Source organism: Neophocaena asiaeorientalis, unplaced genomic scaffold, assembly GCF_003031525.2.
Source record: "Neophocaena asiaeorientalis asiaeorientalis breed wild unplaced genomic scaffold, Neophocaena_asiaeorientalis_V1.1 scaffold15, whole genome shotgun sequence".
Taxonomy (NCBI): domain Eukaryota; kingdom Metazoa; phylum Chordata; class Mammalia; order Artiodactyla; family Phocoenidae; genus Neophocaena; species Neophocaena asiaeorientalis.
In genome coordinates, this window is record NW_020185328.1 from 10379326 (window position 1) to 10395662 (window position 16337).

At 37.5% G+C, this 16337-nt stretch overlaps 1 protein-coding gene across 3 annotated transcripts in view; it reads left to right on the top strand.

Moving 5' to 3' along the window:
* The window catches only part of MIGA1 (mitoguardin 1), an 89042-nt gene that overhangs the window by 54163 nt on the left and 18542 nt on the right, over positions 1-16337 (top strand). For all 3 annotated transcript variants that reach the window (XM_024734659.1, XM_024734657.1, XM_024734658.1), the window contains exon 8: positions 5901-6001. In XM_024734659.1, coding sequence (XP_024590427.1) covers positions 5901-6001 — 101 coding nt within the window. The remainder of the gene's footprint in view (positions 1-5900; positions 6002-16337) is intronic.

A 16337-nucleotide genomic window follows, 5' to 3' on the forward strand; every position in this document is an offset into this window, starting at 1 on the left:
TGTGGTGTGCAGCACGCAGGCTCTCTAGGTGAGGCACGCAAGCTCAGTAGTTGTGGCATGGGCTTAGTTGTCCCGCAGTATGTGGGATCTTAGTTCCCTGACCAGGGATTGAACCCGTGTGCCCTGCATTTTAAGGCGGATTCTTTACCGCTGGACCACCAGGGAAGTCCCAGGATTCACTCTCCTAACAACTTTCATATATAACATCAAATAGTGTAAATTATATTTATTATGTTTTACATTACATACCTGGAAGTTTGTACCTTTGACTACCTTCATCCAGTTCCCCCTCCCCTATGTTGTTTTTGGTTTTTGTATTCCAGTTTGTTTTTTTCTCTCAAACTTTTCTGTAGTATTAAAATAAATGAGAGTAAAAAATTATCCACAGTGTGGAAGGAGCACATAGTCATACAGGATAAAGAAAGAACAGCAGTAATTTTCTAGATTTCTTAATTATTTTAACAGGTTATAGCAGATTCTGGAAAATAACTTGTCAGCAGCAGGACCTTTTCCATTTTTATTAAAACCATAAAAAAGATAAGGTTCCACGTCATATTTAAACTGCTAAAAATCATCTGGAGAATAGCTGCTGACATAGAAGTCAGATGACATTGAGACATTTGGCAGGCTTCCTCTTCTTGTTGGTGTTATAAAATCCACAGTGGACAGCTTGGATTTGAAAAGAAGAGTGGCATCTTTGGAATCTCCACTAGAACCTGCTGAAGTTAAAATAGACCTGATGCCTTCTAAGTGACAGAAAATAGAATATGCCTGGGCATGGCAAAAGTGAGACATGCATAAAACCCACTTGGTTTGGTTTAAAGAAATAGATCCAGGCTTGAGGTTCCAAGTTTCAGAGCTGAAGTGTCCTCTCGTTTTTTCTTTTTCTTTGTATAACTTTCAAGCAAATTCTGCTTTGGAAAAAACTTAAGTATTATGTGAATTATGAGATTGTTAAAGAAGGAGGAAGACTTGAATCCAGTCAGATTTTCAGCCTAAAATATATGACTATTTAGTTAAAAGTAAGCAGTATACTTTCAGTGTTCTTCCAAAGAACATAGTTTATGTCTATGCATGAATGTTTTAAAAGTTCTGGATGATTGAGACATGTAAAAAATGTTCTTAAAAATGTTAGATTTACTATTTAAGAAGGTTAGAAAAAAAAAAAGCTGCCCCACTGAGAGCCAGTGAGGCAACACATGGAGCATTTTTTTTATATTTATCGTCCAATTATGTGGAAAGCTTTCTTTTAGGCACTTCTGAGGTTAATGATGAGTCCTTAAGGGGCTTAAGCTGCATATTTCATGTTTATAGTATCATAAGTTTAATTAATTTAGGGTTGGATTTTAGAAACATAAGAATTTTAACAGTGCTCTTAAAACAAGTTAACATCATAGAACAAGCAAAATAACCCAGGGGAAATACATGAGAGGTTTTAAAATAGGGATTTTTCATGTGTTGAGAATGGTCAGTCTATAATAACAAGTTTTATTTAGTTTATGTGAACAAATAATTAAGTTTGCAATGTGTTCAATGCTGTACTGAGAACTGTAGGAACCATCAGAAAAAAGAAAAAATGAAAGAAAAAGGAAAGAGAAAAAAAGAGAAAGTTCATCCACTCAAGTTGTTTCAGTCCAGCTGGACAGACAGGTTGCATATTCAGGCAGTAATTAAATAAAGATTCAGAGAGTGTATTAAATGGTATGTCCTTATCTTTTGCATAATAATATGAATAGCTAACATTTATCCAGTGCTTACTTTACATATACAGTCATCCCTGCTCCCCATGGATACCAAAATCCGTGGATGCTCAAGTCCCTTATATAAAATGTTGTAGTATTTGCATATAACCTATGCACATCCTCCCATATACTTTAAATCATCTCTAGATTACGTATAATACCTAGTACAATGTAAATATTATGTAAATAGTTGCAAATACAGTGTAAGTGCTATGTAATAGTTCTTGGCACACAGCACATTCAAGCTTTGCTTTTTGGAATATTCTGGATTTTTTCCCCCCATCTGTGGTTGGTTGGCTCCTCTGATGTGGAACCTGTAGTTATGGAGGGCCGACTATATTAACTTGTTTAATCCTCACACAGCCCTGTGTGGTAGATTTTATTCCGATTTTACAGTTGAGAACACTGAGGAATGGAGAAGATAAGAAACTTACCCAAGGTTACACAGCTAAAAAGTAGCAGAGTCAGACTTTGAATCTAAGCTGTCTGGCTCCAGAACCCATGGTTTTAACATCTCTTCTGTACTGCGTTACATAAAAGCAACAAATTAGGTAGTTTTTGGAGGAGAATGCGTGCAGGGTTTAGATAGTACTTGAGCTGCATATTATAAAACAGTATGTGTTCCTGGGTAGCATGGGGCAAGGGAACAGAAGGAGAGAAATTTATATGTTGGAGAAGATTCAAGAGAAACCGAAAACTTGAGTAAAGAATATATTTGGCAGGGCTTCCCTGGTGGCACAGTAGTTAAGGATCCACCTGCCAATGCAGGGGACACAGGTTCAAGCCCTGGTCCGGGAAGATCCCACATGCCTCGGAGCAACTAAGCCCATTTGCCACAATTACTGAGCCTGCGCTCTAGAGTCCGCAAGGCACAACTACTGAGCCTGTGTGCCACAGCTACTAAAGCCCGTGTTCCTAGATCCTGTGCTCCGCAACAGGAGAAGCCACCACAATGAGAAGTTCACACACTGCAACGAAGAGTAGCCCCCCGCTCACTGCAACTAGGGAGAACCCGCGCACAGCAACAAAGACCCAATGCAGCTAAAACTTAAAAAAAAAAAAATTAAAATTTAAGTATTGTAAATTTTAAAACTGCACAAAAGCAGTTAAATATTGCCCAATATTCTTTCTTTATACTTTTTATTGGCTTATCTAAAAAACAGATGTATTATTTCTCTTCAAAATTATTAAGCTGTCATTCCAGGAATCATAACAATTACTGAAATGAGAGATATGGTCTGTGGTTTATGAAGTTGGGTTTAATGAGTAAGACTTTCCAGTTCCTCGGAGCCACTTTTCTTTGTTAGATTTAAAAAAAATAAAATACAACCACGGTAGCTGATCTGGATGACATTGAATGGCTGGTTACTGTTGAGTGAAGTAAAACAGACTTTTAACAGCTCCTGGGTAATGTCTGAAAGGTAAAGTGACATAAGATAAATGTCTGTGTTCTACTCCGAAAATAGCAAAAGGCATATGGAACCAAGATTTAACTTAGTTGGCTTGTAACTTAATCCCACTTTAAACGTGCTTTGGCATAATGAAGGTTGTAGTGTGATTTTTTTTTTTTTGCAGAATTAATACCAACGATGGAAAATAATTAAGAAGATAAAGGTTTGAAAGTTATGAATGCTGATTTAATTTTGTAAATAATTGATTCCTCAGAGTTTGTGTATGTATTTTCAAAGGCCATATATGCACTGAAAAGAGAATACTGGGAATTTTTCTGGATACCTGAGTGCCCCAAAATACCAGTTTTATAGCTGTTTATAAGTGTAAAACGATTATGTTGTTTTGTTCTCAAGTTTGATGAAAAAATTTTAAATTCCTAAAAGAACTTTTATTTTTGAAAATAGAAAAATTTAACCTCAGATTTTGTTCAGTTAATAGTCATTTAGTAGTAGGATTTTGAACTGACAAGTTAGGTATTTTAAAAGGATTGATGTAAGCTTCATTTGAAAACAATTATAACTTAAATTTGGAAGATAAATGGTTAAAATGTCAACTATGGTCCCACCAAATATAAAGTAGAAAAAAATATGCTATGAGTATGGTTATTTTTGATACTTAATAGGAATAAACCTTGTCCCAATTCGCTCTTCTGCTTGGCTTAGAGATTGGAATACAAATGGCAAAACTTTTGAGTTTCAACTAAATTGATGGTTTGGATTTTTTAAAACTTTACACTTCCTGTAGATCATCACAAAAGGTCTGTTTTCTGGTACTTGGGGGTTGTAAACAGGATTTGGAACATTTATGGTAAAGGTAATGAACTTTATTTTGGGAAAAAATGATGTAATAGAAACTTGGATTAATGAAAGCCAAAGAGATTTCCGATTTATTTTCAAACAAGATTAAGTATCTGACAAATTTAGCAGATTGAAAATCAAAATAAAAATCTGTGTATATTTTGTTCTTTGCTTTTTTCATACTTGTGATAGAATTTGAAGAGTATCAGTTGCTTGCTACAATGTAGTCACATCTATAAGTGAGTACTGAATTTGTTTGAAAATGTAATTTTTTTAAACTTTTTATTTTATATTGGAGTATAGTTGATTAATAATATTGTGATAGTTAAAAAACTATAAACAGAAAAGTGATTCGGTTATATATGTATATATATATGTATCTCTTCTTTTTCAAATTCTTTTCCCATTTAGGTTGTTACATAATATTGAGCAGAGTTCCCTGTGCCAATCAGTAGGTCCTTGTTGGTTATCCATTTTAACTACAGCAGTGTGTACATGTCAATCCCAAACTCCCTAACTATCCTTCCCCCCACCCTTCCTCCCTGGTAACCATAAGTTCCTTCTCTAAGTCTGTGAGTCTGTTTCTGTTTTGTAAATAAGTTCATTTATATCATTTCATTTTAGATTCCACATATAAGCCATATCATTAAGATATTTCTCTTTCCCTGAGTTACTTCACTTAGTATGACAGTCTCTAGGTCCATCCATGTTGCTGCAAATGGCATTATTTCGTTCCTTTTTATGGCTGAATAAGATTCCGTTGTATATATGTACCACATCTTCTTTATCCATTCCTCTGTTGATGGATATTTAGGTTGCTTCCATGTCTTGGCTATTGTAAACAGTGTTACAATGAACATTGGGGTGCATGTATCCTTTCGGACCATGTTTTTCTCCATATATATGCCCAGGAATGGATTGCAAGATCATATGGTAGCTCTATTTTTAGTTTTTTAAGGAACCTCCATACTGTTCTCCATAGTAGCTGTACCAATGAAAATGTAATGTTAACAGTTAGATGATAGTATGTGAAGATATTGACATCGACGTTCAGAATGCTTTGTACTGGTAATAGGTAGTCTGTCTTGGTATGGTCATATTAGCCATTTACAAATGCCTTTAAAATTTTTCAACACTTTAAATCATTGGGGAGGAATTCCCTGGCAGTCCAGTGGTTAGGACTCTGTGCCCTCACTGCCAGGGGCCCAGTTGCAGTCCCTGGTTGGGGAACTAAGAACCACAAGCCGCCACAGTGTGGCCAAAAAATAAATAAATAAAAATAAAATCATTGGGGCAGTTATATTTGATCCTCAAGTAAGCAGAATAAACATGAGGGACCTAAACCAGATCATTTTGGGCCTTTCAGTGTTTTAAAGTAGACCTTAGAGACTGAAGGTATCTTCCTGAATTATTTTAATTGGTCAGTTTATCACAAGTGACTGGCCAGACAACATTTTATGCGAATAATTCATTTAATTTGAATGAACCTACCAGTTATCCCGATTTGGGCAAGGCCACTTGCAACTTAAATTGCTCTGTTTCAGGCTATCTGTGGTATATGCTGATAGCTGGTAGATAATCCAACTCCAGTTATTATATACCAGTTTAAGTTATTATTTACTCAAAAGCTTTTAAAATCTGAAATAGTTTAATATTTTTAAAAAATAAACATGTCTTCTTTATAGTACTTTCTCCCCTTCTTGGCAGTGTTCAGAATCAGTTTGAAGCACTTTGAGAGTCTTGTCAGATTATATCCCATTGATTTGTATTGTTTTCCTTTTAGATTCCAGAATTCTAAATAAAGACTAATGTTCAAACGAAAAAAGAAAAAGAAAAACCAACCATAGAATATGAAATATGGCAATGACAAGGAATGTCAATTTCTGAACTTTTCACCTTTTCTTTTAAGACAAAGATACAGATATCACCATGAAGGGGAATATGGATGACTTTGGCCTGAGAGACACCTTGAGTGTCACATCAACCGATTCTTTTGCTTCAGCAGCAGAGGTAGGACATGTATGTTCCTAATGAGGATTTCTTATTCTTTTTAGGTGGAGAATACAGTTTTGCCATTGTGCTGTAATTCAGTTCAGTAGCCACTTATTGAGTATCAACTCTGTAGATAGATACAGAGATACAAAGATGATAAGATACCAGGATACAAAGATGAATATACCATGAATATAAGTTCCCACAGGAGCTTAGAGTCTCTTTAGAGAGGTGGACATGTAAACACAAACTTTAGATAAGCACTTTAATACACTGTGGATTATGGGTGAGGCATATAAGTGTCTCAATGGAAAGCAATTAACCTTATATCAAGTGTCTTAAACATATTCAGATTCTTTAGCTGAGAGATCATGCCTCTAGATATTTTTTCCAAGGAAATGATCGGATTCAAAGATTTATATATAAAACTATTCACTGTAGCATTTTTAATAATAATGAAAAACTGAAAACAGTCTAATACCAAATTATGGAACATCCATAATTTGAAGTATTATATTGCCATAAACATGTTTCAATAATTTTTAATGACATGGGAACATATGTTAAGCGAAAAGAGTAGTATGTAGGTTTTATATAGAGAGTATGCTTGTAATTTTGTAATAAAGAAAAACATGTATGTGGTATATTATGTAAGTATTTAGGCTGAGGAAAAGAAGACTAGATATAAATACACTAATGTGTAAGGAGTGGTGATCACTGAATTACAGATTTATGGGTAATTTGTTTTCCACTGAGATTTAAATTTTTTATCCAAAGAGAAGATTGCAAAGTGGTCATCTTTTTCTACTTGAAACAGCTTTAAAAAATCACATATGGCCAATTTTGTCTTAGAATTCTTTCATTTTTATGGTAGATTTTGGATACTAATGCTGTCCTTTTTCATATCGATAGTATCACACATCTGTAATTGATGTGTGAATTCAAGCTCTAGTGTGGAAAGCTTTAGGTGTTCCAACACCCTGTACCCTAAACCTTGATTCTGCCTTTTTTAAAGCTGTACTGACCATAATCTTTCATTGTCTCAAGATTTTTCTGTATATGTATATTTTAGCTATTGCTCACAGTATCATCTCCTGAATTGTTCATCCTTTTCCTTATATTTTTATACTTGTAAGTTTGCAACACACAGAACATATCTACTTGTCTTCTTTTTTTTTACTTGTTTTATGAAGAAGCTATTTCCTCTTCTTTTTACTATTCTATATAGACAGGGTTATCTTTCTGTTTTTTCTAGCTTTATTGAGATATAATTGACATATAACTTTGTGTAAGTTTAAGCTGTACAAAGTGATGATCTGATACACATATATTGTGGAATAATGAACACAGTAAGGTTAGTTAACACCTCCAGCACCTCACATGATTACCTTTTTTTCTTTGTGGTGGGAACGTTTAAGATCTACTCTCTTAGCAACTTTCAAGCATGTAATGTAGTATTGTTAACTGGGGTCACTATGCTGTACATTAGATCCTCAGAACTTACTCATCTTCTGACTGGACATTTGTACCCTTCGACCAGCATCTCCCCATTTTTCCCACCCCCAGTTCCTGGCACTCACCATTCTAAATCTCTGTTTTTATGGGTTTGGCTTTTTTAGATCCCACATGTACGTGATACCATACAGTACAGTTGACCCTGGAACTGCATAGGTTTGAACTGTGTAGGTGCATTTATATGTGGATTTTTTTCAATAAATACATACTACATTATCTGCAGTTGGTTGAATCCGAGGATGTGAAACTGCGAATACTAAGGGCCAACAGTAGGACTTGAGCATCTGAGGATTTTGGTGTCCGAGGCAGGTCCTGGAACCAGTCCTTTGAGGAAACCATGGGATGACTATTTTCAACCACATGGGGGGTCAGCGCCCCTAACCAGCACATTGTTGAAGGGTGAACTGTATTTGTCTTTCTCTGTCTGACTTCACGTAACATAATGCCTTCAAGGCCCTGCCCCATACATATTGTTAATGGCAGGATTTCTTTCTTTCTCATGGATGAATAATATTCCATTGAATATATATAAATATATGTATACCACATCTTCTCTATGCATTCATCCACTGATGGATATTTGACTTGTTTCCATTTCTTGCCTATTGTGAATAGTGCTGCAATGAACATGGGAATGCAGATATCTCAAGATAGTGATTTCATTTTTTTTTAAATATATACCCGAAAAACAGTAGGATTGCTGAATTATATACATATATATTTTAAAAATTTTTTATTTTGTTTAATTTTATTTTTGGCTGTGTTGGGTCTTCATTGCTGCATGCGGGCTTTTCTGTGGTTGCAGCGAGTGGGGGCTACTCTTTGTTGTGGTGCGTGGGCTTCTCATTGCGGTGGCTTCTCTTTTTGCAGAGCACAGGCTCTAGGCGCACGGGCTTTAGTAGTCGTGGCATGCAGGCTCAGTAGTTGTGGCTCGTGGGCTCTAGAGTGCAGGCTCAGTAGTTGTGGCGCACAGGCTTAGTTGCTCTGCGGCATGTGGGATCTTCCCGGACCAGGGCTCAAACCCAATGTCACCTGCATTGGCAGGTAGATTCTTAACCACTACACCACCAGGGAAGCCCTGAATTATAGAAAAGAAGTAGGATTGCTGAATTATATTTTTCATTTTTTCAGGAACATCCATATTGTTTTCCATAGTAGCTGTACCAGTTTACATTTCTACTAACCATGCACCAGGGTTTCCTTTTCTCCACATCCTCGCCAGCATTTGTTATCTCTTGTCTTTTTGCTGATAGCTATTCTGTTTGAGGTGATGTTTCATTATAGTTTTGACTTGCATTTCCCTAATGATTAGTGATGTTTAACACCTTTTAATGTACCTGTTGGCCATTTGTGTCTTCTTTGGAAAAATGTCTATTCAGGCCCTCTGAATATTAACCCCTTATCAGATAGATGGTTTGCAAATATTTTTTCCCATTCCGTAGGTTGCCTTTTCATTTTGTCGATTGTTTCTTTTTCTGTACAGAAGCTTTTTAGTTTAATTCAGTCCCGCTTGTTTATTTTTACCTTGTTGCTTGTGCTTTGGGTGTCATATCAAAAAAATTGTTGTCAGGACAAATGTCAAGGAGCTTTTTCTCCCTATATTTTTTTTTTAGGAGTTTTATGGTTTCAGGTCTTATGTTTATGTCTTTAATTCATTTTGAGTTAATTTTTGTGAGTGGTGTAAAATAGGGTTCCAGTGTCTTTCTGCATGTGGTTATCCAGTTTTCCCACTACCATTTATTGAAGAGTCCTTTCCCCACTGAATATTCTTGGCCCTTTTGTCAAATATTGGTTGACTTTATATGCAAGGGTTATTTCTGGGCTCTTGGTTCTGTTCCATTGGTCTGTGTCTGTTTTTGTACTAGTATGATACTGTGTGATTACTTCAGCTTTGTATTATTGTATGAAATCAGGAAGTAGAATACCTCCAGTTTTGTTCTTTCCTGGGATTGCTCTGGCTAGTTGGGGTCTTTTGTGTTTCCACACAAATTTTAGGATTTTTTTTTCTGTTTCTGTGGAAAATTCCATTGGAATTTTGATAGGGATTGCAATGAATCTCTAATGGCTCTAGGTAGTATGGACATTTTAACAATATTAATTCTTCTGATCCATGAACATGAGTGTCTTTTCATTTATTCATGTCTTCTTCAGTTTCTTCATCAAAATATTATAGTTTTCACTCTACAGATTTTTCATTTCCTCGGTTAAATTTATTCCTAAGTGTTTTACTCTTTTTCATGCTATTGTAAATGGGACTTTTCTTAATTTCTCTTTTTGATAGTTTGTTTTAGGGCATAGAAATGGAACTGATTTTTGTATATTGATTTTTGTATCCTGCAACTTTACTGTATTTGTTTATTAGTTCTAATAGTTTTTTGGTGGAGTCTTTAGGATTTTTCTGTGTATAAGATCATATCATGTAGAGACAGAGGCAGTTTTACTTCTTTCTGATTTGAATGTCTTTTCTTTGTGTCTCTTGCCTAATTGCTCTGGCTAGAACTTAACAGTGCTATGTTAAATAGGATTGGTGAGAGTGGGCACCCTTGTCTTGTTCCTGATCTTAGAGAAAGAGTTTTCGACCTTTCAATGTTGAATATGATGTTAGCTGTGGGCTTGTCATATGTGGCCTTTATTATGTTGAGGTGCATTCCTTCTGTGCCAATTTGTTGAGAATTTTTATCATAAAAGGATGTTTTATTTTGTCAAATGCTTTTTATCTTTCTTGCTGTAGACACTTATGTCCTAAATGGTTTGTAAAGAGAATTGCAAGTCACTTTGCATTTTTTCCACTGTGAAGAACAATATACCTTTAGAGCAAATTGCTCTAAAGTTTCTTTATAATATGCAACCTTAAAAAATACTTTGCTGGGCTTCCCTGATGGCGCAGTGGTTGAGAGTCTGCCTGCCGATGCAGGGGACACAGGTTCGTGCCCCGGTCTGGGAAGATCCCACATGCCGCAGAGCGGCTGGGCCCGTGAGCCATGGCCGCTGAGCCTGTGCGTCCAGAGCCTGTGCTCCACAATGGGAGAGGCCACAACAGTGAGAGGCCCGCGTACCACAAAAAAAAAAAGAAAAAAAAAAAAAATTTGCCAAGTATTCATTGTACTCACTTTAAATTTGTGGTTTAAGTTACAAAGCTTTGGTAAACTAAAAAAAATCTTATGGAAAACAAAATGCATGAATACCACAAGAAGGGCTCACTATTTGAGAAACCTCCTAGGAATGCTTCTAGGGTATAAATGCATGATCTCAGAATGTGAATGTTCCAAGATAAATTGCGTACTAAGAAATGTTTGTTAAATTATTTTTAATAGCATTTACTATATGCCAAGCACTTAAGAAAAACTGCTTAATGAAGAAAGTTATTAAGAAAATAAGACCAGAACTCCTTATGAAGTTACACAGTTTGTGATCATTTGAAAGCTTTATTCAGAATTATCAGAAAGAGTTTTCACCTATTTAGATTAAAACAAGTCCTGGCATAGGCTTTTCTCTAAGGTTGGTTAGTCATTTGTGAAAGTAATTAAAAAAATTTTCCTGTATAAGCTTTGCCAAACATTGGTTTGGAACCAGAGGCTTTTTTCTCTGAAAAGTCTTTCTTTAAAATAAGAGCTTTATTGAGATATAATTCACATACTATAAAATTCACTGTTTTAAAGTATACAATTCAGTGTTTTTTAGTATATTCAGAAGTGTGCAAACTTTCTAATTCTAGAACATTTTTATCACCCCCAAAAGAAACTCCTCCCTATTGGTCATCGCTCCCTTTTCTCTCCCTTTTCTCTGCCTAATCGCCCTTGGCACTTACTCCTATACCTTCTGTTTCTATGAATTTGCCTATCCTGGGCATTTCATACAAATAGAATCACGCAATATATGATCTTTTGTGTTTGATGTTCTTTCACTTAGCTTAATTTTCAAGTTCCAAAAAGTCTTTTTAATGTTAGAGTACCACTGCATTGAGTACTCTCCTAACTCTCCCATCTGTTAAAGAGATTGTCATTTGATAGGTAGAAACTAATATTGCAGAGAGAGCGTTTTTAGCTGTAACTTTAGTTTTTCTTAGAATTACCACTCTGCACTGTGTGCATGTTTAATATATAAATTTTAGGGTGCTCTTTAAAGAGAAGAAAAAATTTTATTTCTTATAATTCAGATACCTATACTCATAGTCTAAAAGGAAGCTTGGAAAGCTTTTGCTGTACCTCTCTGACTTGATAGCACTTGTTTATAGCAATCCAGAATTATCTTACTTCCTCTGGGGTCAATTTGTCTCTTTTATTTTGGGCTTTCATTCTTGTGCCAATGGTTTTCCTTTTAAATGTGAAAGCTTAGCTGGTGACTGGACTGATTTCCTTAGGTAGATTGTGGAGGTTTAGAGCATTGTTTTCTGTTTGTTTCTTCCTTGAATAGGTGAGCAGGAAGGATAACTGGCCTCAGTTGACTTCTTTGAGGTTGCTGATTGGCAGGCTTTTCTTTAGGATGAATGGTCTGTAAAGAGCCTAATAGGGCACACCGGGATGCAGAATGAAGAGGGCCTTACTCTGGGGGACCCATCACTCACCCTAGCAGCCTTACTTTCCCCAGGTAGTTCAAGTAATTTTTGTTTGTTTGTTTTTTGGCTGCACCACGCAGCTTGTGAGATCTTAGTTCCCTGACCAGGTATTGAAGCCAGGCCCTTGGCAGTGAAAGCATGGAGTCCTAACCGCTGGACTGCCAGGGAATTTCCGTTCAAGTAATTTTTTTTTTTATTAAGTTTATATTATTTATTTATTTTTGGCTGCGTTGGGTCTTCGTTGCTACGCGAGGGCTTTCTCTAGTTGCAGCGAGCGGGGGCTACTCTTCGTTCCGGTGCACAGGCTTCTCACTGCGGTGGCTTCTCTTGTTGCGGAGCATGAGCTCTAGGCATGTGGGCTACAGTAGTTGTGGCACTTGGGCTCAGTAGTTGTAGCTTGCGGGCACTAGAGCACAGGCTCAGAAGTTGTGGCGCACGGGCTTAGTTGCTCCGCGGCATGTGGGATCTTCCCGAACCCGTGTCCCCTGCGTTGGCAGGCAGGTGCTTAACCACTGCGCCACCAGGGAGGCCCCCATTCAAGTAATTTTTTTTTTCTTTTTTTTTTTTTTTTTTTTTGTGGTACGCGGGCCTCTCACTGTTGTGGCCTCTCCCGCTGCGGAGCACAGGCTCTGGACGCGCAGGCTCAGCGGCCATGGCTCACAGGCCCAGCCGCTCCGCGGCACGTGGGATCTTCCCGGACCAGGGCACGAACCCGTGTCCCCTGCATCGGCAGGCAGACTCTCAACCACTGCGCCACCAGGGAAGCCCTCAAGTAATTTTTAAAGAGAAATGTTCTCTGGTTGCAAATTCTTTTTTTCTGGGGCAGAGAGTATAATAAGATATAGGACAACTACAGTTGTTTGGACAGACTTTCATTTAAACTACTATTTTCAATCCCTCTTCTTCAGTCTTGCCCTCATACCTGCTCACTGTGAGCCTGGTTCTCTTTGAGGCTCTGCTTAGCAAATGTCTCCTCTTTGACTGTATCCCCTCTTGAACTTATTCTGGACTATGGCTTCCTCATCTCTTTCATCTGTCCACACACTTCCATTTGCTTTCCAGTGTTTGGAAATCTGTGTGTCTTCCTTTTGCTCTTAGTATTATTTCCACTGTTATATTAGTTATCTGTTGCTGTGTAATAAATTACCCACAACTTATTGTCCTAAAACCAGTAGAATTCAGGTGTGGGCTGGGGGCTGGTGCCAAGGCTGTAGGTCCTGTCCTGAGTCTCAGAAGTGTGTGCTAAGGAGTGGGACCACATGCCCCAGTTTGGGAGTTAATTGCCAGAGTCCTCAATTTCCTAGGGATTAAATCAAGTAGAGGGCATGTGTCTTTGTGTTAATCTAGATTAGAGCCTTCTAAGTCCTGGGGGTTCCACGCTTGGAGTTTAATAGAGGCACAAGCATTTTAGGAGTCACCTTCTTAAAATCCAAGTCTTATGGGGTGGTTTTCTGGAGCTCTTGGGCCTTAGGGTTAGTCCTGTGAGAACTAAATCCTAGGGCTAATCCAAGGAGCCCGTCGTTTTGGTATTTAATTGTGAAGCCGCATATATTAGATAAGGAGTGACTCCTGGACTGAGCGTCCCTACCAAAGGCAGCAGGTACCATCTTTCAAAATAAAAAGAGGGTCCTGCTTGGAGAAACTGTCGAGGAGAAGCTCCCACAATACAAGAACATTGGCCTGGGCTTCAAAGCACCTGGAAGGCCATTGAGGGCCACCTACATTGACAAGAAATGTCCCTTTACTGGTAATGTCTCCATCTGAGGGCAGATCCTATCTGGTGTGGTGACCAAGATGAAGATGCAGAGGACTATTGTTGTCCGCTGAGACTACCTCCACTGCATCCAAAAATACATAAGAATATGTCCATGGACCTGTCCCCCTGCTTCGGGGCATCCAGATTGGTGACATTGTCACAGTGGGGGAGGCTGGCCCCTGATCAAGACTGCGAGTTCAAAATGCTCAAGGTTCGAGCATTGCCAGCACGAGGTTGCCAGCACGAAGAAGTGATTCCAGAAATTCTGAGACTGGACGCCTGCCCACTCCCCCAGTTATTTCCCATACAATAATAAGAACAATAGCAAATATTTGTTATCTCATTGTTCTGAGGGTCAAGAATTTGGAAATGGTGCTGGCTTGAGGTCTTTTGTGAAGTTGTAGTCAAGTATGTTGGCTGGGGCTACAGTCATCTGAAGGTTAACTGGAGCTGGAGAATCTGCCCCAAGATCACTTACATGAATGGCATATTGGTGCTCCCTGTTGGTAGAAAACCTAAGTTTTTACGGTTTTATGGACTTTTCAATAAGACTGCCGGAGCCTGTTCACAACGTGGTACCTGGCTTCCCCAAGAGAGAGTGAGACAGAAGCAGTGACTGTTATAATCTAGCCTCAGAAATCACACTCCATTATTTCTATATGTTATTGGTTACACAGGTCAGCCCTCTTCAACATGGGACGAGGTATGAAGTACCAGGAAGAGAGAATCATCATGAGGGCTGTTTTAGAAGGTGGTTATTGTGGGTTTATTTCCTTTTTTATTTCTTTTCTATTAGTGACATAGGAGATACAATCAGCCCGCTTTCTTTAACTATAAGTTCAATTTGTAATTTTACGTGATTATTTTGAAAGGAAAATGTAAATATAAAAAATAGTCTGTATTAAAATTGAACTTAGCCTATTTTATGCCCCAGCTTATAATAGTTTTGGAACTTTGGACATTTCTTTCATGGTTGTTCAGAGGCTTTTAAAAATATTAAGGCTTTAAAAAATACTACTTCACATTCAGCAAAGTCATTGCTTGTCAAAGAAGATAAGACATCTCATGGAGGGCAAGGGGGAAGTAATTTGGGATGTTAAATAATTTAGAAATAAAGCACATTTCAAGTTTCAGCCAGCAAAGAAAAAGAACCCTTTTTCATGGTAAATTGCATGTTATGCAGAGATTAAACTGTGTTTCTGACTGCTTCTGAAGTAACAGCTCTAGTAAAATGTTAATCTTTTTCTGAAACCTTCTAAAAAGTTTTGGGGAATTTTGTCAAAAAAATTCTTCCTGTAAGATACATGCTAAAATGAGAATTTAAGCCATCATCTTAGTGATTTGCTTTTTGCTTTAAAAAATTTAAGACTTTTTTTTTTTAAAGATTTAATTTTATTTTTACTTTTTTGGCTGCGTTGGGTCTTGCTGCTGTGCGCGGGCTTTCTTTAGTTGTGGGGAGCGGGGCTACTCTTTGTTGTGGTGTGCAGGCTTCTCATTGCGGTGGCTTCTCTTGTTGTGGAGCACGGGCTCTAGGCGCGCGGGCTTCAGTAGTTGCAGCACGTGGGCTCAGTGGTTGTGGCTTGCGGGCTCCAGAGCGCAGGCTCAGTAGTTGTGGCGCATGGACTTAGTTGCTCCGCAGCATGTGGGATCTTCCTGGAACAGGGATCGAACCCGTGCCTCCTGCATTGGCAGGCGGATTCTTACCCACTGCGTCACCAGGGAAGTCCTTAAGACATTATTTAAGTTAATGTTTCTGAGTTGTCATTGTCTCTTATGAAGAATTCATGATAATGTTAGCCAGTGTCAAATCTTAAATATGATGTATTTTCACAGCTGCAGGCTTATTTTAAGAGACTTAAATGATCACCTCAGCCAAACCAACAAATAAACAAGATAGACTAAAAAATCAAGACTTGATCCTGGAATCCCTCATTGTTGGATTTGTTCACTTCTTATTAGTATAAATTATTTTATGTAGAGAGTTTAATTGGAGCCCCAATTTCCTCCTTAGAATTTTTCTCTGCTGGTAGGTGTACATAGATCCTATTTGTTTTGACAGTGGTACAAAACTTTAAATTATTTAATATCTAAAGAATTTCCACTCTAATTTTTTAAACTGTTAGCTTTTTTTTTTAACCTCAAATACACTTTGCCTTTAGCGTAATATATCTTCCTTAAAACATGCAGGAAATATTACTTAAAGCAGACAGTATATATAATGGCAGGTATTGTCATTTTGTTTACTTTTTGTTTCTTTTGCCTCTGGACCAATAGACATATATATACTGTCCTAAATAATGCTGATGTGTAAACTTATTCTCCTTTGGATTTTTGGTTAAGGCTAGGAGAGTACGTATAGTTTGATATTTAAAAGTCCATATAATCTCTGGAATGAATGCCTGGTTTTAAGTTCTTTAGTAGTGGGCCTTGGGGCAAGTTCCTGCTAATCTAAATCTCTGTTTCTTTACCTATAAAAGGTGGATAGTAATAGTACCTACTTTATGAGTGGTTGTAAAGAAATGAGATAA